Consider the following 27,309-nt stretch of genomic DNA (forward strand, 5'->3'; position numbering starts at 1 on the left):
GTGTGTGTGTGTGTGTGTGTGTGTGTGCATACACACGTGCAAGGGTGAGTATCAGTTAGGGAAAGGCTACTGCTAAGAATGTATATCCTTCATTCTGAGTTCAGGGAGGGGAGAATCTTGTTATCTCAAAATTTGCCTCAACAGGGCATTAAGTTATGTCAGGTTCTTCACTTCATCTTTATTAGCATCCTAATAAAGGAAATTACTATGCGAGCCACAGTTAATCATTGCTGAAACCAGGCAACTGACACCAGACTGTATGTGGAGGGAAAGCACAATAAAAGCATACTGCCACAGAAATCAATGCTCAGAAAAAATACGGGGGAAGCAATGCTCAGAAAATATACTGAATAAATAAATGCAAACAAAGCCGAGACTACACTTCAGAAACCCTTTTCACTATATACTTGGTCATCAATTCCTTCATTAGGACAGCAAAAACAGCTGCAGAAGGTGGGCTGATCTTTGCTGCATCTTCACCTTGTTCCCTAATTCAGTTTTTAGCCCTAGAACATTAAGCTACTACACTATATAATGGTGACAGGTTATGGGGTGTATTCATTCTCCTATAAATACTCACTTCTTAAGGAGGTTTGCCCAGAGCAACAGTATCTGAAGGTCTGGTTTGGTATACCTCAGCCTCCAGTGCCCCCTATCTCAAAATGAATAGGGCCGGCTTCCAGCAAACCCTCTAGCATCTTGGCTAAATGTCATATCTGGGTGGTGAGATAAACAAAGCACCACAGATGAATGCCTTGTCGCAGATTGGATTGATTCACCATTTTACAAAATTTCTTGATCTGCAGCAAATATGGGCAGCACTGTTCACTTACCATCTGTACATGAGGTGCTTTGGCAAATGACATCCTGGCTACTGAATGTGAGGAGATGGTCAGCTCTTGCCCCCTTACTTCTCCCTCCTCAACCTCCACAATGCCTGCAAAAGAGTAAGATAAGAAACAGAAGCATGTGTTAGGCCAGCACGGAATATCTGATTTATTTATTTATTTACATTTGTTTAAACTGAAAATCCAACTGGACACAGGCCCTTTTTCAGTGGAGGCCCGGGGAAAAAAGCTCCACAGAACAATAAATGATCAGCAGAGCACATGAAGAACAATTAAGCATACATACAATAGCAAATAATACATACTGCAGCAAACATTAGCTCTACATACAATATGAAACAGTGATGGACAGATATACCAATCTGATATCTAGTTCTTGCAAGTTTCAAGGTGTTGTAACAGAACCTGAACTTCATTTTGTTTCAGTTTTCCTTTATTGTTCCAACTACGAATGAATTAGGCCACATTGTCACTGAGCAGTCTGCAATAATACGGCTGTGAAAGAACAGGCTAAGATCACAATTAACGACTATTAAACAATCCTGCATCACTCAAGGAAAAGATAAGCAAGAACAACTCAGCAACAAATCATGCTAAATTACACTGCTATTGACATAAAAATCATATCACATCTTTCATCACATTACATACTTCAGAAAAGCAACCTGCTTTGTTCCTCCAGAAGCAAATCCTTTTTCAGATACAGCAATGACTTGATTTTCCACTATATTCCTGACTGATCTGTCTGTTCACACTTGTATATAAAGTGAAGTACAACACAGTATTTTACCACGACTGCATAAAGATGAACTATGCAAAAACATCTGTATGATTTTCCAGTGAGATAAGGGCAAGAGCAAGGGCTTTGTTGTGTGTCTCAGAACAGCAACACAGCAGACAGGAGTTCACTTTCACAATGCCAGATCAGTTAGCACAGCAGGTTACTGCTTTCTATTGCCCTACTCAGAAAAGTACTGTCATGCTGACTGACGCAAAGCAGCTTCAGCTGTAGACAATGTGAAAATGTTTGCTGCAGTGCTGGAAGACATGGTGATACTTAGGACTTCAAGGAAAACTTAAATGGATTGTTAATGATTAGTAAGCTTAAAACAGCATTCTCAGATCTGATACCCACAGCACCTGTCCCATAGCTGCATGATGTAGCCATTTCCCTCTTTCCCAACATCTCTGATTTTCACTGATGTCCTTAATGTTGCTTCAGAATTATTTTACAGCTCTTTCAAAACATCATTTTTCAAGCAGAGGGGTATGATACAGACAAAACTGAAACATTAATATAGCATTTACTGTGGCTTAGAAATTGCACCTCATACAAACCATATTATTCCATCAATGTTACACATGAATACGACTTAACAATTTAAATGTGCTCCTAACATAGAGTAAGCGTCCTTGATTCTTGAATGTTAGATACAATTTAATTTGTTACTAACTTTAACTAAATCAAACAGTGCTGCTGGTGACTCCCTATACTCCTCTCTCTCTCTCTCTCAACCCTGGAATTCCATACCTCTATCTGTTAGAAATTTTAAAAAACAAGAAGCCTTTCAATCTACACTTAAAGGATCACCTAAAATGTACGTGGCTATGCTCCTACACCTCTACAGGAATAACCTAAATGCTGCCACTCTCTCGAACTCTTTTCTGGCACCTCCTTACTCTCTATGTATCTATTACTCCTCCTGGTATAACCACAATCTGGTCTATTGCTCTTCGTACTTTAAAGGAGAACACCACCCAAAAACTGAAAGAAAAAATGTTTTTCAGCAAATCTTGAACTTTTCTGCATTGCTAATGCCTCTGTATCAAAGTAAATAGTTACTGTTATTTTCTAATTTGTTCTACCCCGAAATGATCTGAAGGAGGCTGCCATGGCTAGCATTGTTTTGTTTTACAGTCAATGGCTTCGCCTTTCTTATGTCATGTTAGAGAGACAGAAAGCAATCAAGATGAGGGGATGATTTACTGTAGTTGTTTTCTGTCTCATCAGTTGACAGCATTGCTGTGACTGCTTACTTTTTACTGTCAGCATCAATCCACATTTTAATTACTACGCTCCCTTTGATTTTCATTAGTGGCCATCTTTGTTACAGTATTTTAAGGAAAATTTGAATGACAGGCTTGAAAATATAGCTGATTTAATTGTTCTTTTCAAAGTAAAACTGCAGTTGATTGCTCAAGTGTGAGAAATCTGATCCCTGTGATTAATAGGTGTTACTTGGGCTGAGATGGTTTGTGTTGCATTTACAGTTTTAAACTCCAGAAGAAACATGCAGTTTTGCAGAAATTACAGTATAGAAAAAAATCCGAAATCATATAACGACAGAAAGCAAGAAGTTAGATTAACACATTTGCCTTCTTTCTTTGTGGCACTGAGTTTTATTACAGGGAGAGACATTTGCATCTGAAAACTGCCTGAAAGCCCTGACTTTGTTCAGACTCCAGGCTACACTATTTATCCGAGGTGTGATGCTGGCAATCTGTAACTGGTAAGGCACATTTAAATATCATTGGTTTCTTAATGGCTTTGTTGTTGGGATAAGTGACCTAACATAATTATTGTGGCACTCTTAGCAGCTGTTGTGATGTAACAGATGAGACAGATGCAGGAAAGAAAGACAGACATAATTATTAAGTTATGTTTTTCTGTTTGTGAACTGTTTAGTCTTGGATTACATGGAAGGAAAAACTTGACTTTTGGGTGGAGGTCTCCTTTAAAGTATCTCTACACTTATTATCAGTCTCGCAATTTGCAAAAATGCTCCTGTCAAACATAAATCTTTGTAACAAATTGCATTATATGTCAATCATAAATAATCCATTTTCATTTTCTTGTCCTCAAATGGCATTTTTATTCCACTGTATACTATTTCCATATCAGGTATAAAAAAATCAGTACTTGCGTATTATCGCAACGAGATTTTTGTGATAATACCGCTTTCTTTCCCATGGGTAATTTAAACCAGAATTGTATGCAGAATCACACAGGGAATGTTATCTTTAAAACAAAAACTTTGTTTAGGTAGGAATAACAGTGTAATATTTGAAAAATGAGTATTTCTTTGAAGGTATGCCATTCCCAAAATCAAGTCACTCATACCACATTCCAAGTCCTGTTTTGTGTTAGGCACATTCCAAACAGTAAACCAGCGACTGAGCAATCCACAAGTATGCTGCCGTAAAACATTCACTAAACAGTACAACAGTAAGTAATATCCACAAGGATAACACCATCTGAATCAAAAAAATAAACCATTATTGGCAACGACTCCAAAAAATTATCGGACTACCACTTAACAGAACAGCCTCTGTTGTACAAGTACTTTTATAAAGTGTGCACATACATATTCCTTTACTTATTCTCTTTAACTTCAGCTCTATTCAACAGTTTGCAAACAATAAATCCAACAATTTACCAAAAAGAAAAAGATATGCAGGTCTCCGTGCCTTATTCTCTGAAGAAAGTATTGTACAACTTATAAGTAATCCATGTTGCAGGACAGCAGAAGTTCAACCAAACATTTTCCCAGGTGTCTGACTTTCATTTCCTGCAGCACAAAGTCAGTGTAACCAACTTTACAGTATGCAGTCCAAGATTCACATCTCCACATTGATTTACCTTACCAAATTTAAGGACAAACTAAGTCATACCCACTGAAAACCTCAAATTCCACCTTAACATAACTCCCACTATCCATTTTTAGGCAAACGTATTACCGCAACCGCGAAAATCTGGTTGCGATTATACGTAAGTACCAAAAAATCTTTATCAAACTTTTACTAACTCATATTTACCTAAAATGTATTTATCCTTATTATTTAAAATGTAATAACTATTGCTTTAATGTTTACATGTTTTATTGAGGAACTTTTCTCCCCAGGCCTTCTCTGAAAAGGGGACGCTTTACCCAGTCAGACCATCCTGGTAAACAAATCCATTAAATAAACACTTGGGCTCCAGGCCTTTTCCCTCTCAGCTTGTTTAGACTCCTCTTTCCCAAAAAGGAGTATATCGAATGTCATTACGGCTGCCACGAGTATGCGGTTTTCTCATGGTTAAAAATGTCTCTGTCTTGATCCCTGCTGCTGCATCATTCATTTACCTAAAACAACATGCCAAAATCATATGCTGAAACTTTGGCCCAGACAACACAGCAATGAAAGCATGCCTGCTTTCATTACAAATATACCAAAAGATAGGAGTACAAAACCAGGTTTGGTGACACAACCATATTCATATACACATGCAAAGTCCCAATCCTGCAAGTTAAAGTTGTGAGGGAATAATCTGTACAGCATAATCAGCACATTCATACTAGCATTTCAAACATTTTACTAACAGACTTGTATCCTTCCCCTAACACTTTTCTGTATTACTGTCATTTTGCATTAAAGAGTGACAGTCAAACCTCACAGTAAAGCAACATGTAGCTTTACACAACAATACATCATTGAAAATGCACTGCAACAGACTACAGTCACTTCAAAATATGTTCTTGTATCCTGTGTATCCTGTGTAGCATAAACACTAACTATCACCAAAATGACTTTCCAAAATATTTAATACATTGCCATTATGACTACTTCCATAAACATTTCCAGTGTTGCTGTCAAGAATCCCCATTCATAAATGACACACAGTTCATCAGTACTTATACAAATCATCTGCATCTAACCATCACAGCAATACAAGACACAATTCTTCTAGTAAACATTGTTACTTAACATCAATATTAACGGATTCTTAACATTTTTCTGTTTACTTCTTACCTGTTTAACTTTGCGATTTCCTATACCATTTGCTGCCAGTCTTGAGTGAATGCAAGTTATTATGGCGGTCTAAAACTTATTTAGATAAATTCAGGATAATTTATGTGTGTTGTGTGCAAATTAGGCTTACTTGTGCTTATCTCTATAAATCACGATAATGTGTTTGTACAAGTCAACAAATCTGCAAAACCAGTCCTCGGGTAGTAGGCCTCAGCAGACCTCAGCTGAACATGTGAATACAAGAAAAACCCTTGTAATTTTCTAATGTCCCTATGATTAGAAAAAGGGAAAATGGAGTAAGATACAGAAGTCTGCATAATCATGAAGCATAATCAATGCATGTCCTGCATACTCTGCCATACTTCATCACCTCAAATAACTCATAGGTTCATAGGTAGGTACTAGGCTATCTGCCCGAAGGCATTTATAAGCCTAGCCGGAATTTGTTGGCTTTTGCCGCTCCTTAGATTAGTTCCCTGTGCCTCTGTCCAGCAGACCCACTGAAGTGATCCCTGGGGTAAACTTTCTGTTTCCCATCCACTCATCAAGGTTTCTCTTGAAGAGGGTTAGTGAGGAGCTCTGCCTAATGTAGATTGGAATCTTGTTCCAGAGCATGGGAAGTCTCTGGGACAGGAATCTTTCCCTCCATCACATCCTATTTACTGTTGTGGTGAGGTTTAGATCTCTGGAGCGTGTGGCTCGAGGGGATATGGTTTTCTTTAGGTGGAGCATGTCCATCAATTCTGGGTTGGACATAGCCTTGTATGTCAGGCACAGATCACCTCTGAGAAGGCGGTATGCAACCGAGTACAGCTGGAGTTTCTTCAGCCGAGCTGTATAGGGCATCTGCTTGAGGCCAGTGTTCCTCTTGGTGAGGTACTTCTGTGGTCTTTCCAGTTGTTACAGGTGTCTTGTAAGGTACATCCCAATTGGGCATTGTACTCTATGATGGGTCTGATGACTGATGCGTAGAGGGGCCCAATGACCTCTTTCGATCTGGATGCAAACCCTTTTGTATTTAGGTGGGCCACATAGAAGGATTTTCTAACCACTTTGGCAATGTGATTATCAAAGGAGAGGTTACTATCTACTTGGGTCCCCAGATCTCTTATTACATCTTCCATATTTAGGGGGCTACCACCTATGTGATAGTTTGTGGGTACTTTGTTTTTTCCAAAGGGGATGACTTTGCACTTTCTGGCATTTAGCTTGAGGCCATGGTTTTGACACCAGGTATCTGTCTCAGTGAGACCCTTTTGGAGGATGTCTATGTCAGTCGGAGAGTCAATTATAGCCCCTAGTTTGCAGTCGTCTGCAAACTTGGTCAGCCATAGTCCTCCTGTGCTTGCCTGCACCTCTGAGAAGTATACGCCAAACAGGAGGGGTCCTAGGACTGAGCCCTGGGGAACACCACTTGTAACCGGTTTAGAGTCAGACCCAGCTCCCACAACTCTTACCATGTGGATTCTGTCCATGAGCCAGTTGGCAACCCATCTCATGATGGGGTTTATGTTCAGGCTGGTGAGCTTGTCTATAATACCGGAGTGGAGAATGGTGTTGAAGGACTTTGCCAGGTCTAGGTAGGCTGTGTGGACCACCTTTCCCTCGTCTATAGCCTTGGTAACTGTCACAAAGAAGTCCACCAAGTTTAGGAGGCATGATCTGCCTTTAAAGCCGAACTGGGTAGGGTCCAGTGTTTGGAGGTTCCCAATGTCTCTGTTAATGAGATCCTTGATGATGCGCTCCATAGCTAGTCAGACTTATAGGGCGATAGTTCCCGGGGTCTTTTGTGGAGCGGAATAACCATTGCTGTGAGCCACTCTGTGGGAACACAGCCTGTGGAGAGGCTGAGTTTAAAAATGTGTTTAGGTGAGGGGTTAGTTCATCTTTGAGCTCGTGTAGGACGCAGCCTAGGACACCATCCGGTCCCATTAATTCTGTGCTTTTGCCTTTGCAGAGGGCTGTTTTAACCTGAGTGAATGTGATTTCAGTGGCACTACATTCTTCTGGTATAGTTATGGGCCCTTTTGGGGGTGAGAGGGAGGTGAAGTTTGCACTAAACCTGTCTGCCAGGATGTTGGCTATATCAGTTGGTTCAGTGTATTTTGTGCCATTCTGCACTAACTCCAAGCAGATCTGAGAATTGCCACTTACGTTCTTGACATAGCTAAAGAATGCCTTGTGGTTATCTTTGGAGTCCATGGCAATTTTTCTTTCAAAGCTAGCCTTGGATGACTTTATGAGGGAACGTAGTTTCTTGCGGATACTGATCAGGGATGTTTTCCCTTCTTGGGATTTTACTCTTTTCTGTATTAGTTTCCTCCTCCTTCTATTGTTTAGCTTGTTTATGGCAGAGGTCCACCAGACTGGTTTCCTTTTCTTGGAGAAGTGAGTCTTGGTTTTGTTTGGGATAGCACGATCCATGAATTCTTGTAGGTGCCTGTAGAGTGCATTAGTAAAGGATTTTGCAGCTTGGACAACGTTATCCTTTAGCATGGGGGCTTTGAAACTTCCCACCTCGGTCTTAAGTAACGTGAAGTTTGCTTTTGAAAAGTTTTTCACTGTGGTTTCTTTGACCAGGGGTGGTGGCGGAATGTGGATATCCAGAGTGATTAGTTTATGGTCAGAGCTAACCAACGAGGGATTGATGTCCGGTGTGGAAAACCAGTCGCCCATGTTGGTGATGACCAGGTCCAATATGTTGTCACCTCTGGTGGGGGTGTTGATCAGTTGATCCAGGGCTTTTGAGTTTATAAATTCTAGGAAATGTTGGGCTAGGGAGTTTGTACCCAGTTAATGTTTGGGTAATTGAAATCACCCAATATCAGAGTTTATGGTAGGACCTTTATGTTTCCCAGTGTTTCCAGGAATGAGGAGTGGGGGTCTGTAGCAAGCTATAATTTGAATAGCAGTTTTGCCCATTGTTAGTTGCACATGGATGATCTCTGAAGCATGGTGCTGTGCCACTAACCTGGAGGTGTGGGTATCCTTGATGAATATGGATACTGCCCTGCCTTTTGCATTTCGGTCTGGGTTTTTGTGGCCAAAATAGCCTGGTAGTGCTGGGGTGCTCCCTGGAGCCTTAAACCAGGTTTTTGTTACTGCACATATATCGATTTTCTCCATACTGAGGAGTGCCTCAAGTGAGTGCAGTTTGAGGTTTAGACTTCTGGCATAGAGTAGCATTACCCTCAGTTTTTTGTTACTTATGCTATTTACAGCGGTGGGTTTGTCTTTTGAGCCTTGCCTAAAAAAAGCACTATGGGGGTGGCAAGAGTCTTGGCCAGTATTCGAAATCCTAAGGGTGACAGGTGCAAGCCGTCTCTAGCGAAGCAGCGTGGCTTGTCAAGCATGTCATCCCAGGCTGACAGACACTGGCTCCCCTTTGAATGACACCAAAAGCTTAGACAATTGTTGAAATTGATAACTTTTTCTCTATACCATAGTATCATTCTTGGTGAGGGCAGGATGCTACTCAGGGTCAGGGTCATACCGGCCTGGGCTATGTGATCAGAGAGCTCCTCCATGTCTCTTTTCATGTAGTCCAGGGAGGTACGGCTCAGGTCATTCACACTAACATGGACAATGACAGAGTCATATTTGTACTTGTTCTGGAGTGACCTGATGTGCTTGTGTTATGTGGCGGATCCTGGCACCCGACAAGCAGCTAACATAAACCTTCTGCTTGTTCAGCCTAGTGAGTGGGACGTCAGTGTGCCTAACTACAGAGTCATTATTACTAGTGTGTTAGGTATGTTATTTTGCCTTAAGGGCTGTGATTGCATGGCACACTGGTTTTGTGAAGTATGTGTTTCATAGTTTGTGTTGGGGGGGGGGTGGAGGTTGCTTGGATGTCTGCTTTGGAGGTCTCTGTTGCTTTTGCAGATTTTTATTTAGAGCCTCCGAGTATGTTTTTGTGTATTTATGTGTGTTTTTTGCCGGTGCTGGTTTCATAGGTCTATGTGAGACTGGTGGTGTGATGCAAGTAATTCCCTTCTCCTCTTGACTGCCTGGTCCAGTCTTGGGTTGTGAGAGCTTAGCCTCCAGTTTGGCTGTATAATTGCATCTCTCACATGTATTAGTGTTTGGTTGAAGGAGGAGAGGGTTGTCTGTATACATAAGGCAATTGTAACATTGCCTCAAAATGCCCAGATTCACCAGTTGGACCAGAGGGTACACCTGAAACTGCCCTTTGGACATGCCTGGATGGTACAATGAACTATTTTACTGACTGGCTGGTAAGGTCGAATAGAGAGCCTTGTCCTTCTATACAGTACAGGAGGGGTCTAGTGCTAAAGATTATTAGTGCTTGCTATGAGTTTTGAGCAAGTGCCTGGATGAGAAGTGAATGCTTTGAGTGCTTAAGTTGAAAGTTTGTCTAGTTCCAAGGGAAAAATTGAAGAGTACAGTTTGTGGAGCCAAGAATAGTTATACCCTAGCTAACCGGTGCTGCACAGTGCGCAAAACCGTACAAATGTGGGTTTTATAGCAGGGAAATGAAAGAGAGAGACATTAGCCCAAAATGGCCAATAAACTACTAATTTCTGGGCTGAAACCACTCCTCCAGGGACAGATAGGCTGCTCAAAGTTCCCTCTCTCACAGTGAACAGAGAAACTTCCTTCTATCCAAGTAAAGTATGGGCAAACACAGAAACTTGTAACACAGCCCTGAATTCAGCACTAACCTGAAAACTGGACTATACTGGCTTAGAAAGGTGAGAAAACAAGTATATTTTGGGGGTTTTTTTGTTGTTTTTTGTTTTTTTTTTTTCAGAAAATAAAGCAGATACAAACAAAAAAACACTTTAAATGCACAGAAATGGCTATCACACGAGTGTGTAGCCTACAACAGTTAAACAGGTAATTTAAACACAAAAGCGACTTTGTTAAAGTGCAGGCAGTAAAATAAGTACAATATGTAGCTGAAACAAGCTTTGTAAATCACAGAAACTCTAGAAAATTGGCGTTTTAGGCGGAATTACCTAAAGGCAGCAAGAAAATGCAGAAAAATGTTACTTAATCACTCAAAAGTCTCTCTTTTGTCTCTCTGCTGCTGTAGAACTCTGTAGGGCACCAGGCAGGAGCTTGCTGAGCTGTATACTAGCCCAAAAAACTCACTAATGTGGGTTTTATAGCAGGGAAATGAAAGAGACAGAAATTAGCCCCAAAATGGCCAATAAACTACTAATTTCTCAGCTAAAATCACTCCTCCAGGGATGGATAGGCTGCTCATAGCTCCCTCTCTCACAGTGAACAGAGAAACTTCCTTCTATCCAAGTAAGGTATGGGCAAATACAGAAACTTGTAACACAGCCCTAACGTCAGCACTATCCTGAAAACTGGACTTAGAAACTGGGCTTAGAAAGGCGGGAAAACAAGTATATATATATATATATATATATATATATATATATATATATATATATATATATATATATTTTTTTTTTTTTTTTTTTTTTTTTTTTTTTCAGAAAATAAAGCAGATACAATAAAAAAAAACACTTTAATTGCACAGAAGTGGCTATCACACTTGAGTGTGTAGCCTACAACAGTTAAACAGGTAATTTAAACACAAAAATGATTTTGTTAAAGTGCAGGCAGTAAAATAAGTAGAAAATGTAGCTGAAACAAGCTTTTTAAATCACAGAAACTCTAGAAAATCTAACTCAATAGTTAACATAACTTCTTAATGACATCTATAAGAAGATTTATCTAGACAGAAAAGAAAAAAATATATTTTTACTGATGCAGTACTGCAAAAGGTCACCATGGAAATGAAATGTGAATGTATTCTTTCAAAAAAAATATATGGGACAAACCAGTTGCTAAACCGAAACTTGTCAATAATAGCAGTTCCATGTTTAATGCCCATACACGACAGCTGGGTTTAGTTATAGTGATGTTACTCCCCAGACGGTGTAGTTCCAAATCTGTGAACCACAGCCCTGCATTTAAATTCCTCATTCTCGTACTGGCACTTTGGAAAATGGTAGTACCTGTGAAGGCAAGAGGCTGAGCTCTGAGCTGATCTGATAAGGAGACCAAAATTATGCCCTACTTTCTTAGGGATTTGTACCTGAATAAAATTGAGCCATTTGTATATGGGCACTAAGTGGAAAAAAAACTATCATCTGTCAAGAGATGGGTGAGCACCTGTCATCTGACAGGAAATCACCCACTCAGGAACCCAGTGCTGTCACAGATACCATAACCTACGGAAGCACAGGTCTGGCCAGCTGGCTGAATGGGTAGTCCAGCGGATGGTGAGATGGGTAAATTTCTATACTAAGTATTCTTACTTTTTTTTTTTGTTTAACCTTAATAAAAATAGGTTTAAAAATGTACCGGATAAACACTGCATAAATGCAGGTATATGAAAGAAGAAGAAATGTATGTGTAACTGCAAATATGTATCCATATGTCATCCAAAGGTATGAAAAGGTACAAGTATATCTGTAAACAGAAATGTATCTGTATACAAATTAAGGCAAGTTTATGTGCTGACTTGCTTTTATGTATAACTGCAAATGTAGATGAAGGAGTAAATATATATATATATATATATATATATATATATATATATATATATATATATATCTATATATATACATATATATATATGTTTATTTGACATTTGCTGACCGGGTTAGTCTGACTGGGCAAGAGCCCTTTTTCAACAGAGACTTGAGGAGAAAAACTCCAAGAGAAAACCAGAAGCAAACGGAAATAATGTGGTAAAATATTCCAGTGAGCAGATTGCACCTAAACTAAACATACATATTGCAAAGTATAAAAATGTCAGGGAAAGCATACAAATAACATCATTCAAAATAATGTACACTATATACAACATATAGAGCACGGTCAGTTTTGTACATAAATAGTAAAGAAAAATATCATAACAGGTCACATGCTAGTAGAAGCTATAGGAGAAGCAGAAGATTTAAAGGCATATAATATATACAGGGGTTAAATCCCATGTAAAAAGCCAGTGACCAGACAACCATTCAGAAAGCTGAGAGTACAAACAGAAAACTGTTAGCATAGTATAAGGAAACACAGAAACTGCTGGCATAGTTTAAATAAGCAGCAGAGACAAGTGGGAGAGATAGGCAGCAAAGTTGTATGGAGGGGAGATATAAGATGATATATTAAGATATAATAAGACAACGTATATAATATAATGTATATATATATATATATATATATATATATATAGAGAGAGAGAGAGAGAGAGAGAGAGTGAGAGAGAGAGAGAGAGAGACATAAAAAAACAGATGCAAATCTGCATGAGTATTCATACAGATATTTTTCACATATGTATTATACGCAAACAGAAAATAACCTGTTTGCACTGTCACACAAATATTAGGGCAGTAATTAATTGTAGTACTGTCTGACAATTGTTAGAAGCAAAATATTTGGTTTGTGTGGGCCACACACTATTAATGTGATAATTTCATAAGACAATTATTTCTTCCAAAATATTAACTGCAAGCACAAGATGGTTAAACTCAATTAGACACCACACTTTCGTCACAGTGGAGGTGGGGGTGGGGGTTAAAATAACAAGTGAATGGCCAGCACAGAGGAAACTTACAAATGTAATGTTTGATTAAAACTGAACTTTACAGTCAAACTCTATTGGCTTTCGCCAATGAAAAAAATATAAGTCCTTTTTTAGGTGAATTGCAGTCTACACCCCCCCCCCCCAATCATAGAACAAATTGTAAATACTGTTCATTTATGCTAATCAGGCTGTAATACATAGTGTTAAGTTTCTGAATATTTTGTGTTATTTTCTGGAACCTACGTAGCTACATAAAAAGTAGACAACCATTTCTACAGAAGCAAATGGACAAGGTTAGTATCTACCACTATTTGCCTTAATTTGGGGTCATTAACTGCCACCACTTAATCCTAGATCATATCATTAGCTACTACAGCTAGTTCATTACACAATGCCCTGACATCTACACTATTAACTATACCTGTACTACTTTCCACAGCTTGTACTACTGTGCCAGTGTCAGAATTGTAACTAAACTGTATTTAATTCACGGGCTTGGACACCCTTATTTTTCCATCGTGGCATTAGTCATTTACTATTAACAGCTGATGCATCCATTTGCAAGTGTGGATAGCACACTGGCATGAAATCAGACTGTAAAATCATTCCTACATTCCTAGTGAAAGAGTTGGCCTCCTGCAGAAACACTAGTGGCCAAAATCTGCTGCATGCAGTGGTCAAGGAAGGTTTTAACGTCTATACAGGCCAGGCTCAAGACCAGGACATTGACTGGAATGAAAGTATAGGAAGCAATTACAGCTCTGCCACATTAAGAAGAAGAGGTGGAAATAGCTGGAGTCAAAGAAGAATGCTTCAAAACAGCATGTGTGGTGATGATAGAACAGATGTGTAGTTGAGCAACATACGGTACATAAGGAAAGCTGGAGGTGGAATGCAAAAGTCCAGGAAGTTATTAAAAGAAAGGAGTACAACAAGGCTGAAAAAAAAGATATACTTGCTGGCTAAAAAAGGAAGCTAACAGAGCATTCACAATGGCAAAGAAGATGACATCAAAAGCTTCTGGAAAGTGAATCAGAAGATGGCACAAAGAAACCCTATTAGGTTGCAAGGTAACAACAAAAGGCAAAAGACGGTAGTCAGACACTATCCATAGAGGATGCCAGCCTCTGTTCATCAGTTCAGAGTACGGGGAGATGGAAGGAGAATTTCAAGACGTTTCTGAAAGAAGAAAACTTTTGAGATCCTGCTGCATGCACAGCCTACACTGAAACATGAAGAAGCAGCCACCTTAGAAGAAATACAAAGTGCACTAAAGAAGGTGGAAGTCAGGGAAAACAGCGATCTGAGATGAATTCACTGTAGATATGATCAAAATGTTGTGGCTTCAGGGGGAAATGGCTCTTGGGAGGTACTCATCTCAGTATAAACAGAGAAGTACAACCTAAATGACAAGAGAATAAGCATTCGTGTGCCACTGTATAAGAATAAGAGATGAAGAGAAGGAAAAGAATTGAGGGTATTTACAAGCCACTTTTACTTTTTGAATATAATTTTGTACTAAACAGAGATTCAGGGGCAGCAGATAATACTAACCAGTTCTTGAACTCATTTGTTACAACCTTTACTTTAGAACACAGGGAAATTACTTCTATTCTGAAGAATTGGAACCTTTTTCTTTGCAAAGGTTGTTTTTAGAAAAGGAAATTCTATTAAAAACTATTTGGAACAGAACTCAGATTTGTTTTGGCCAACTAGTTCCAAAAAACATGGTACTTTTTAAGTGTGGGTCTTGTCCCTACTGTAAATACATTTGTGTGGCTGACTTATTAACTATCAACACACCATGTTAAAACTTCATTCCACTGCACTTGTAAATCCATGGGTCTGGTATATATAGCTAAATGCCAAGATTGTCCTTGTTTTTATGTGGGCAAGACTCAGTGGAGGTTCACAGATCGTATCTATGAACACATCTGTGAAATCAAAAATAAGCTGCATAATAATGCTTATTTAAACGTGTCACACCTCTCTTCACATAATACATGTTTAAATAAGCATTATTAAAACATGTATTACACCTCTCTTCACGTAATACATGTTTAAATAAGCATTATTAAAACATTCATTACACCTCTCTTCACATCATTTTTTATTTTTTGGGGTTGACATGGTTTATAAGGACACTAGAGGAGGACCATGGTTAGATTATCTGGAAACAAAATAATTATTTTGGCAAATTAAACTTAATGCAGGTATGCTTCCTGGTTTGAATGATCAAATATGTTTAACCAGCATTTTAAAATGGAGGTCTTATGTGGTTTAACAGATGTAACTATGTTGAAGTCTATATAGGTCTTTTTTTGAGGCACTTCCTTAATTTGTACAACTTATTTAAATTCTCTTAAGGTTTTGTAGTATTTTATTTTTGATTTGTTGTGGCACTACCATGTGATTTATTGTTGGAAGATTTAAACGAGTGCATTTGCCTGATTTTTTACACTCTGATGAAGTCCTGCTTACACTCAGAAGAAAGCACTTGTAGTTTTTCAATAACTGTTTTTTTATTTATTGTTTTTTTTTTTTCTTCCAAGTTGGTTGTGGAGTCATCTAACTCACTTCCGAAAAGGTTGACAGCTTTATCCAGCACTGAACACTCACCATTCTAGCGCTATCAGTCAAACACTGGATGGCACACCAAAGCTCAAAACTGTGTCCTCAATGGTGGTTTACGTTTCTCTCATCATCTGTAATGTCTCTGTGGTTGGATTACTTGAGTAGATAAAGAAATTAACCTACTTCCTGCTATTTCTACCCACGGCTCCTCTCCCTGTAGTGTCACATAGCTCAATAAGTTATTATGCAGCTGCTAATATTGCTCATCTACACCATGTATTTTTTGACAGGAGACATTTATTTTCTGATTTAAAAGTCTTAACTCTCTTAAAAATAACAATTATGTTGCCCCAGCACTCTCCTTGATATATATATATATATAATATATATATATATATTTTTTTTTTTTTTTTGGGGTCATCCTATTTTAATTCTAACAAAACCTTAACCACCTGTTCCTGGCTTAAATTTTTAGTAAATTCAGAATATTCTAATTAGGGAGTCAACTTATTTAGCAATCCTTCCACCTGTGGCCAATAATCCATACCCTTACCCTCCAGCCCTGTACTCTGTCATTTACTTTATCCTCGTTACTACCTTTTCGTTATTTAGGTCTAAAAATAAAAGCTGGAAATCACAGTATATTTATCACAGCACACTATACACCTCCCTTCCCTGAGCCACTGCCTGATATCCCTTTGTAATGGTCTCTTTCAAATAAAGAAAAAAATCAGAATTACAACACACATACCACGGTCAAGCTACAACGTCACTGTGAATATTAAATAATACCACAACACTCCAATCAGTATTTCAGACAATAACGTTATTTATTCAACACTTATCAATAATATATACTTACATAAAATCACATTGCACAGTACTTCATCTTAAGAGCAGAGTGCGCCAGAAGAAATGCTTTCATCCTGCAAACAGGTTAAGGGAAGCTTCCATCTACTTTGTTTACTCCCCAGACTTTATGTTCTTCTTCTTTCTTCCAGTAGCTAGCTCACTGGTGGAGAGAAATAAAGCCCTGACTAAGAACCATACAACTAAACTTCTATTAGCAGCTCTGGTATTTGTGGATTTGGCAGGCAGGATGGGGGGTGCATACCCTGAGGTGATGGTGCAAGCCGGTACAGGCTGATCATTCTTTGAGGCCTGTTGGAGGCTAGGGCCCAGACTGACCATCAGCCAGAGTATGTAGGCAAAGAAGGCATGGTTGCCTTAGGGCCCAGGGCACACACATCCTCAGAAGCCATGCATTACTAGGTGCTCGATCTACATATATGTTAGCACACTGGGAGAAGGCCTATGGAAACCTCTCAACTGTGATCTGTAGTATGGCAACTCCTCCTCTCACCTAGGAACACAATTTGTGAGAGATGCAATTACAATAGGAAACTAGAGTCCATGCTCTCTCCCCCTGAAGCAAGTACATCTGGCACTGAAAAGATTGTCAACACAATCACTACACCTCAAACACCTCCCACACCTACACAACACACACCCACATATGAGGTCCTCCACATAAACATACCCAAACAAATGAGACCTCCGAAGCAAAAATACAAGCGATCTCCACAGCCCTCCACATCATATACCATGCATAATCCACACACCTGTGTCTCACAGCCATGAAGGCTTCACCATAAACCCAACATATTAGTCATAGGAGACTCCACTGTGAGACACACAGCTGTGCCTCTCAACAGGCTGGATAAGGAGAAAGTCACAGTTAGTTGTCTGTCAGGTGCCAGAATCTGCCATATCACATACGCACTCGAGTCTTTCAACAACAGGTACTGTTATGACTCTGTCATAGTCCATGTTGGCGTGAATGACTTGAGACATACCTCCCTGGACTATATGAAGAGAGACATGATTGAGCTCGCTGATTATGTGTCCCAAGCAGGTATGTCCCTAGCCTTAATCAGCATTCTGCCGTCACCCAGAATGATGCCTCAATACAAACAGAAAAGGATTGACTAACAATTGGCTTAGTTTCTGGTGTCATTCCAGGGAGATCCAGTACCTGACAGCTTGGGAAGATATAGTTGACAGACCACGATGCTTTGCCGGAGATGGCTTGCATCTGTCTCACCTGAACTTCAGGCTTCTGACAAAGGCTCTTGCCTCCCCCATAGTGCCTTTTTTAGGAAAAGTCCTAAGGTCAATAAAACCAACATAAAAATTTCAGCAAAACACAAATTAAAGGTCATGCTGCTAAACGCTAGGAGTCTAAACATGAAACTGCATTCATTAGAAGCATTCTTAAGCCTGGAAAATGCTGACATCTGTGCAGTCACAGAAACCTGGTTCAAAGCTGCGGAGAGCACCCCAGCCTTATCTGGTTACTCATCCTATCATACATTCAGACCCCAAACTGTGGGCAGTAAAGCCAAAGGAGGTGGAGTTTTAATATACATTAAAGGCATACACACCTCCAGGCTGGTCAAACAGTATGATGCACAGGAGACACTCCAGGTGCAGTTAACTATTGGCAAGACCCCTATTCAAATCATAGCTAGCTACCGGCCGCCAAATCTGAGTCAAGACGCCCAATCCGCCTATTTGGACCTGTTCAAATCTATCAAGATTCAACCCTTTACCCTGATCCTAGGTGACATTAACTTCCCAAACGTAGTTGGAAGAACTACTCATGGCAGAACAGAAATGCCCAGAGATTCCTCAATTTTGTCAATGCAAATGCCTTGGAACAGCTAGTCGATACCACCCACAAGAGGTGATAATATCTTGGACTTGGTATTAACCAGCATGAGTAACCACTGCAGCATCCCTGTAGTATCATCCTCCCTGGTAAAATCCAACCATGAAGAGGTCACTTTTAAAGTCATCATCTCCTCCAACCCACCTCTAGCAAGGATCAGACATAAACATTTCTCCAAAGCTGATTACAGCCTCCTGAGGAATGGTATAAACAGTTTCACAGCCCCTTCTCCCTCTGTAGGAACTGGCACCAATATCTAAAACTACACCAAAGCACTACACGAGCATTTATATAGATGCAAGGAATCAGGAATACCCAACAGGACTAAATCATCCTCCACAAGGGAGAGTTAACCTATCTGGTGGGCATCTGCAATAAATAAACTCTATAACAAAAGGAAAAACATTGCTGTCTAAGACCAAGAAGAAGCAGGTGCCCAGTTGGAAGTAATGTCTCCTTAGCCTAAACAAGCAAATAAGAGCACTAGTGAAATCCTCCAAAGCAAACTTCGAGTCCAAATTGGCCATATCTACTAGAGACAATCATAAGGCCTTCTTCACATATGTCAGCAAACTCAAAGGAAGCACCCAGATCTGTTCTGAACTGGTGGTCAAGGACACCACATATACAAATGCCGTAGATATAGCAAACTTGCTGGCAGCAGATTCAGTGAAAACTTCATTCCTCTGTCAGTAAGTCAGGACGATTCCAGTACCTGCCCTCTTCCCCTTATATTCAGGGAACAGGTCATCACTGCTCTCTCAAAGGCAAAAAATACAGTCTCCATGGGACCCAATAACATACTAGGCTACATCCTATGTGAACTCAGGCAGGAACTTGCAGCACCATTAGACGCCCTATTCAGCCAAAGCCTGAATACCAGCTTCATCCCAGCTGAGTGGAGGACAGCCACTGTCATCTCTTTACACAAAGGTGGAGCGTCCACTGATCCAGGAAACTATAAACCCATCACCCTAACTAGCCTGATGTGCAAGGCCATGGAACGGATTATCGTGGACCTCATAAACAAGAACATTGGCAACCTCCAAACGCTTGATCCCACACAGTTTGGCTTCATCAAGGGAAGGTCATGTCTGTTAAATTTGGTCTACTTCTTTGAGGCAGTCACCAAAGCCATGGACAAGGGAAAGATGGTGCACACCACCTACCTTGACCTGGCCAAAGCCTTTCCCCACTCAGGCATAATAAATAAACTCTCTCAACTAGGCATAAATCCATATGTAACCACATAGGTAACAAACTGGCTCACTGATAGAACCCACCAAGTCAAAATATGGGAAACTACCTCAAGCAGTAGACCTGGAACAAGCTGCGTATCCCTGGGTTCGGTCTTGCGGCCTCTGTTATTTGAGATATACTTTTATGAGGTGCAGGACAAAACCAGTGGGCTATGGCTGACCAAGTTTGCAGATGACTGCAAGCTGGGTGCTGTCATCAATTCCCCTAGTGATGTGGACATTATCCAAGAGGGTCTCACTCAGACAAATCACCGGTGCCAGAAACATGGCCTCAAGCTGAACACCAAAAAATGCATCATCATCCCCTTTGGGGAGAGTGATGTCCCTACAAATTATCACATTAATAACAATGTCCTAAGCATGCAATCAGTCGGGAGGGATTTGGGCACTCAGGTTGATAGCAACCTGATGTTTGACCACCATGTTGCTTCCATTGTACGGAAAGCCTTCTACATGGCCCACCTGATATGTAAGGGTATCTCATCCAGGGACAAGGAGGTCATGCCATTCCTGTATTCTTCCTTTATAAGACACATTATTGAGTACAATGCCCCTTTCAGCATGTACCTTGCAAAGCACATGCAGCAGCTGGAGAGACCACAGAGGTTCCTTTCCAGGAGAATCCAGGGCCTCAAACATCTACCATACACAGATAGGCTAAAAGCCCTATCCCTCTACTCAGTTTCATACAGACTCCTCAGAGGTAACCTCTGTCTGGCATACAAGGTGATGGCAGACCCCACCTTGACAGGACTGTTGCATATCTGCAAGTCAGGCTCCACTCGAGTAACTCACACACGTGGCCTCAACCTGGTCTATTACATCAACAGAATTTGTTGGCAGGATAGATTTGTATCCCAGAGACTCCCCCATCTATGGCACAGACTACCTCTCCACGTCAAGCAGAGTACCTCTTTACCCCTTTTTAAGCACAACCTGGATAACTGGATGGGAAACAGAAAATACACCCCTGGGATTCCACCCGTGCCCCTGCTGGACAGGGGCATTGGGTGCTGACTTGTCTAAACATGGGCTAAATTCTTGGCTAGGCTTATAAGGCCTCAGGGCCAATAGCCTAGTAACCTCCTATGATCCTATGATCATCTGGCCTCATCCCAATTAGAGGTGCACAGGATACTGATTCTGGGAACCTGTAAGCAGGAGTCAATGGCTTCTATACATGCAGGACTCTCCAGAAAACCTCTTGCTGGTGTGGATCAAACCAGGAGGGGGCAGTGTAGCATGAAAGCCTCAAAGGAGGCAAGCATTTTGGAAGCTAGCATAGAGGAGCCTGAGGTTAGTGGCAGCAGTAAAACTATATATATGTATAAGTATATATACAAGGGTCTACTTCAGATGATCAAACTTTCAAAAGTTCGACTTTCATATGGCCAAGACCATATGATTGAACTTTTGAAAGTTTGAACATCTAATAAAAAATTTAAAAAAAAATAAAAAAATTACCTGAACGGTTGCAGCAGGGGGGCAAGCCAGTATACAAACTCCGAGATCGCACTGCAGTGCAGAAAAGGGAAATCTTCCCATTCTGTGCTATATGGAGATCTCCATTAAGAACGGTCAAACTTTCAAAAGTTCGATCATATGGTCTCGGCCATATGAAAGTCGAACTTTTGAAAGTTCGATCATATGAACGGGGCCCATATATACACACATACACCTGCATACATACATACATATACATTTTCTTTCTTCCTTCCTATGGATGCAACTTAATATATATACCTCAAAATCAAGTTTATTTATTTTCCCCATCTACAACTTGTGACATGATTGCTAGATATGCAATTCTAGTAATATGCAGGGGATTTTGATTCATCTGACATTATCGAGTGTCTAGGCATAGCTGTTTCTATTTTCAAAATAATTTTTGAAACAAATATGTAAAGTATTTGGGTACCTGTCAAATCTTCGAACACTCAAAAATTTGAACGTTACATGGTCGAGACCAAACGTTCGAAATTTTGAGTGCTCGAAGATAGACTTTCAATGGCACCATACGGTGCAGATAGGGAGAATTTCCCTTTTCTGCACTGAAGTGCGGACTCGGAGTTGGTATATACAAGTAGGGGGTGTGGGGAGTGCAGGGGGGCTTGCCCCCCTGCCTACACTGTTAAAGTGTTTTTTTCTGTGTTTTCTTTCTTTTTTTTTTTTTGTGTTCAAACATCCAAATGTTGAACATTTGGTCTCGACCATGTAATGTTCAACATTTTGGATGTTCGAACATTTAACATAGACCCAAGTATTTACGTGTTTACTGCCATGGAAATAAAGAACTACTAAACAGACTCACAGGTCACTTACAGGTGAAGAGGACATCATTGCTGTGTTCCTAGAGCATGGTTAGTTGCAGTCAACTTGTTTCCAAAGAGAAATATAGAAATAAACGAATATCTGTTTTCACAAAACCTCAGTCAGTTAAATAGATAGTCTGTTCAGTGGCAAAAAAAGTTTGACAGCAGCAATTTGTAAAAGAAACAACATAGTACCCATCACCTTTACTAGATATAAGCTCTATCTTTGCAACCACAATCATGCTTTGCAGTGAAATGCAAATTTTTATTCATGTCTATTTTAATGTTTTGATGTTTTGCTGCAAAGGCAACCCGACACACTACTATGACTCTGTGAAAAGAATGCACATCAGAGGCCAGTCTTTTGCACAGTTTTGCAGAAGTGGACGGGTCCCTGGCACTGTTCCTGACAGATCCGTGGCATGTCACTGTGATGTTGACTTTCCTTAAAGTACCAGAAATTAGTTAAGATGCTCCAGTGGCAATATTCAGAATTCTCATTTGTACAAAGTCTAATGTCTAATGCTTTATAAATAAAAAATAGTCTTTTTTTCCCCAATTAAAAGTTTCTAGCATCCTTTTCTGGATTGCACTGAATTTATTTGAGATCAGGGCGGGTGCTCCTGGTCTTCATAGATGCTACTACTCCTTCTGACTGCCTGATCATGGGAAAAAGGCCATCTGCAACCCCAACTCTTTTCTATAAAACAAAACGAGAGCTTTGATTGTTGTTCATTTTAACTCCCTGGTGTAAATTAGCTACAATCCTGCAACTACTTGTCAGTTAAGGTAAGCTGACCTCTGGACGTTCATACCTATCACCCACCCATGGCTGGCCCACTTATATCCATGATGCTAACTGATCCTAGTGACCTGCATCACAGATAAAAGCGCAGAATCTCTGTGACATCAGGTCTGCAAAGGGACTGCCCTAATCTTAATACTACAAAATGAAATTTAGTGTTTCACTCTCTTTATATTGCTCTACTCACCAACTCATTTTCCTTTAAGGGTGGAATTGGGATTGTTCTAACCCACAGTGCAGATGGCTACGTTTTTTTCATAATGCATTTTCACCATCTGAAGCTCTCATACATTTTTTACACTCTGTGCTGTTCCATCTTCAACTCGCATATCCTTTCACAACTGACATAGCCCATTCAACCATTAACCATTTGAAAAGTTGGGACTCTGTAGAGCAAGTGCAGAAAAATGAAGACTGAATAGCCAAAAAAAAAGGACTTGCATATACCAAGTTTGAGATGGCCATTTCTCCAAGGTATGGCAATCTTGTAGTTGATTTATTTATTTATATATATATATATATATATATATATATATATATATATATATATATATATATTTATATATATATATTGTTTGGGGATGTGGGGAGCTTGTCCTCCTGCAGACAATGTTTGAGATTCGATCATCTCCTGGATTTTCAGTCTTTTTTTTCGGCATGTCAGCACTCGGCATTTCGAGAGTCAGCATTTCAATAGAGAGCACAATCAACCAGCATCAAGTGCCTATAATAAAGACAACCACCTCTTCCCCCACAGATCACGATGGCCACTTTCTATGCATAGGTAATTACTAACATGACTATCCAATTGTAGGCCTGCTAATTCTTCCACATTCAGTGGAGCCACTACAAGATTCTAATCTGACAGCATGTTTAGAGCAAAATATGGATTTTTTTCCCTGTAAGCATCTCATTTGTGAATCAACCAAAGTGCTGAAGGTTTCTGTTTCAGTGTATTTCAATGAGTGTTTCAATGCTAAGACTTATTTAGTGCTTGTACGAATAGTCCGGTGTACATTTTCAATACATTTTCTACAGGGATGCAATTAATTTAACTGAGCCCTATTTTGTCAATGGAATCCTTTAATGAATTTTGCAGAACATAAAGGTCCTTAGCTGAAGGGATTGCAATCCCCTCATTCTCAAAGCAGGTAGCAAATCTCATACTAAAAATCATCACCACCTCTAAGGTCATACCCCATCCCCCTAGGGAAGAATTAAGCAAATCCATTCAACCTTTTCATCAATGAAAACAGGAATCTCCTAAATCACTAGCTACTTTTCTACTGACACTACATTATGAGACATTATGGTGGTACTGTACAACTACTTTCCACAAAGATGATCCACCTTCTTTGTGAAATCACTTTCTAAGTAGTAGCAGGCATTTTAATAGTACATCTCATGTAGCAGATGCTTAAGAGGACATGCTTAAGATTTGTTAAAAAACTACCGGGATCACACTGAAGCTATTAATAAGCAAGATGTTTGCAAATGCAATCTCATAACAGTGACTACTTAAGTATTTTTTATCCCAGTAGGATAACAGAGGCAGTATGTTGGACTACCTTTTTGTAGGGTTCAGCCACAAATCATGTTCTACATCCTGAAGTGAAATAATTTTTCTAAGTCCAATATGTTTTGCATTTACATGGGCTAAAATACAATGAAATAAATGTCAAACAGCTGCTACAGAATTACTGCAAATCAACAAATACATAAATAGTAGCCTGGCTCATTAAAGCAGAGGGATGGAGCCCAGACCGAGACAAAAGTGACCAGGGATTCATTAGCAGCCCAGTCACTGGAGCAGCAAGGCAAGGAGTGTGTGTTTGTGTGTGTGTGTGTGTGGGGGGGCCTTAATGGATGCAGCCCATTCGCCTCTTCCAGGGGGTGAGGAGGTCGCACAAACTCATGAGCCCACAGAACTGCACTATTTCTCTTTGGAGGGAGGGGTAAGGCTGTTTAGAGGGAACACCCCTAGCAGAAGAGAGGGAATATCCTCTACTATTATCCCATTACTTGTCCCTCCCGACATTTCACAGAATGTATGTGGGGAACAGGGCCATAATACAGTATAAATTTCAAACCACTCTAATGGCTCTCTAAATGACTTCCTCTCCTTTTCATCCTTTGCTCCAGTAATGGGGAACAGAAGGGCCAATTAACTGCAAAGAGGATGACAACAGAGAAACAGCAGGTGCAAAGAAAAAGAAAAAAATCCACATTAGTGCACTGGTGATAAAATTAAAATTGTATAGGTAGCCATAAGAATTCAAAAATTCTCATGAACAAGGTAACATCTCAACTGCTTCCTGTAGTTCACAGTATATAGCTTGATATTAATTACAGACCTATCAGACTTATAAGTCTCATCTGCAAAGCCATGGAATGTATTATAAGTAACCTCATAAACCATGATATCAAGAATGTTGTTAAACTTGACCCCCCTCCCCAACAGTCTGGCTTTGTGAATGACAGATCTTGTCTATTTAGTCTGGTAAACTTCTTCAAAGGGGTTATAGAGATTGTAGATGGTAACAGTACAGTGCAAGAGTTGTACCATAACCTGGCTAAGGCCTCTGATACAATTCCCCATAATGGCATCATATAAAAGCTAAATGCTTTAAAAATCAGCCTTTATGTAGTACGATGGATATCAAACTGACTGAAAGATAGAAGCCACCCAGTCCGAGTTGTAGGTTCCTCATCAGAAAGAAAGAACTTTATCAGCGGTGTCCCTCAGTGCTCAGTGCCAAGACCTCTCTTTTTTAGTATTTACTTCTCATATCTCAAATAATGAATCAAGACCACTAGCTAACAAAGTTTGTAGATAACTGCAAAATGGGTGGTTAAAGTCACCTTATAACACCCAAACCCTCCAGGATGAACTCTTCTTAGTAAACTCCTAGTACAAATTGGCTCAAACTAAATTCTAAAAAGTGTGGTACCATCATTTTTGATTCTCAACCTCTCCACTCAACATACTGTATAGACAGCACACCCATTACAAAGTGAAAATGTAGTCACAGACTTAGGTAATTAGGTTGATAGCGCCCTCTCTTTTGACCCTCATGTAACTATGGTTGTCAGGAAATCCTTTTACATAGTCAGCTGACTTTCAAAAGAATATCATCAACTTCTAAAGCGGTAATCAATACCTTATACTCAGAAATGATCAGACCAGTTATCCACTACAACCCCTTTGGGATGTACGTGACTAAATATATCAAACAATTAGAAAGATCCCAAAAGTTCTTAATCAAAAAGATCACAGGTCTAAAGTCACTGAGATAACCAAGAGAAGTTGGAAGCTCTACGCTTTTATTCAGTGTCTTACTGACTTTGGAGGGGAGATCTTGGTCTCACTTACTATGCCACTACAGACCCGATTGTCTTGGAAAAATAAGTTATGTACTCACCATAACGTTCCATCTGAATAAGTAACTTCATTTGTCAGCAACCTGTGAGATCTGTGGGTATTGGATCCGACCTGGATCCGAGCCGGCAGCTTTCCAAGCTTGAGATCCGAGCTCCAAACTCCTCCCCTTACCCATAATACCCTGCCATCTCCTTTCAACCCCCAGATCGCGTTTGCCCATTTATACAAAATCACCACAACCTGAAAGGTAAAACCTAACCTAAGGTTTAAGAAAAACTGGGACCATACTATGGTCCAGGTATCTAAAGAATCCGGTTAGGAGAAAGGAGGGAGGGTCGGTTGCTGACAAATTAAGTTACCTACTCAGATGGAACATTATGGTGAGTACATAACTTCTTTACCTGAAGTAGTTAACTTCATTTGATCAGCAACCTGTGGGACAGAGTCCCCAGCTACCGAAACACTTGGGAGGTCCTCAAGGAAGGATATTTCGGAGCACTGCAGTGCCAAAGGCTGCTCTACCACTGGAGATCAAATTCAACTTATAATGAGAGATAAAGGTGTGTGAAGAGGCCCAAGTAGCCGCAGAACAAATGTCATCCAGGGGAATCTTTGACCAAAAGGCAGCAGAAGTAGCATGGATCCCTAAGGGCTCAGGCAGATCATAAATCTTGTATGAAAGTAAACTGCAGCTAGAAATCCATCTGGCTAGAGTCACCTTCAACACAGGCTTCCCCAAGAAGGGCTTTGCAAAAGAAACAAAGAGCTGCTCAGATTTTCAAAAGGCAGCTGCTCTGTGCAAGTAAAAACACAACTGTCTATGCACATCTAAAAGATGAAGTTTATATTCCCCTTTATTCTTAGTTAGGGCAAAAACTGGTAGATTAATAGACTGATTGATGTTCGCCTCAGAAGCCACTTTAGGTAAAAAGGTTGGATTAGTCCTGAGAGAGATCCAGTCTTTATGGAAGACAAGATACTGGAGCTTAATACAGAGGGCCTGAAGTTCTGACACCCTTCTGGCTGAGGTGATAGTT

General features: G+C 40.0%; 1 protein-coding gene across 3 annotated transcripts in view; it reads right to left on the reverse strand.

The window, feature by feature from the left end:
• LOC122800071 (peroxynitrite isomerase THAP4-like) overlaps nt 1-27,309 on the reverse strand; it is a 357,091-nt gene that overhangs the window by 19,839 nt on the left and 309,943 nt on the right. For all 3 annotated transcript variants that reach the window (XM_044069568.1, XM_044069569.1, XM_044069570.1), the window contains exon 4: nt 834-937. In XM_044069568.1, coding sequence (XP_043925503.1) covers nt 834-937 — 104 coding nt within the window. The remainder of the gene's footprint in view (nt 1-833; nt 938-27,309) is intronic.

This window comes from Protopterus annectens, chromosome 4.part0 (genome assembly GCF_019279795.1).
Source record: "Protopterus annectens isolate FY-2018-M chromosome 4.part0, PAN1.0, whole genome shotgun sequence".
Lineage (NCBI taxonomy): Eukaryota > Metazoa > Chordata > Ceratodontiformes > Protopteridae > Protopterus > Protopterus annectens.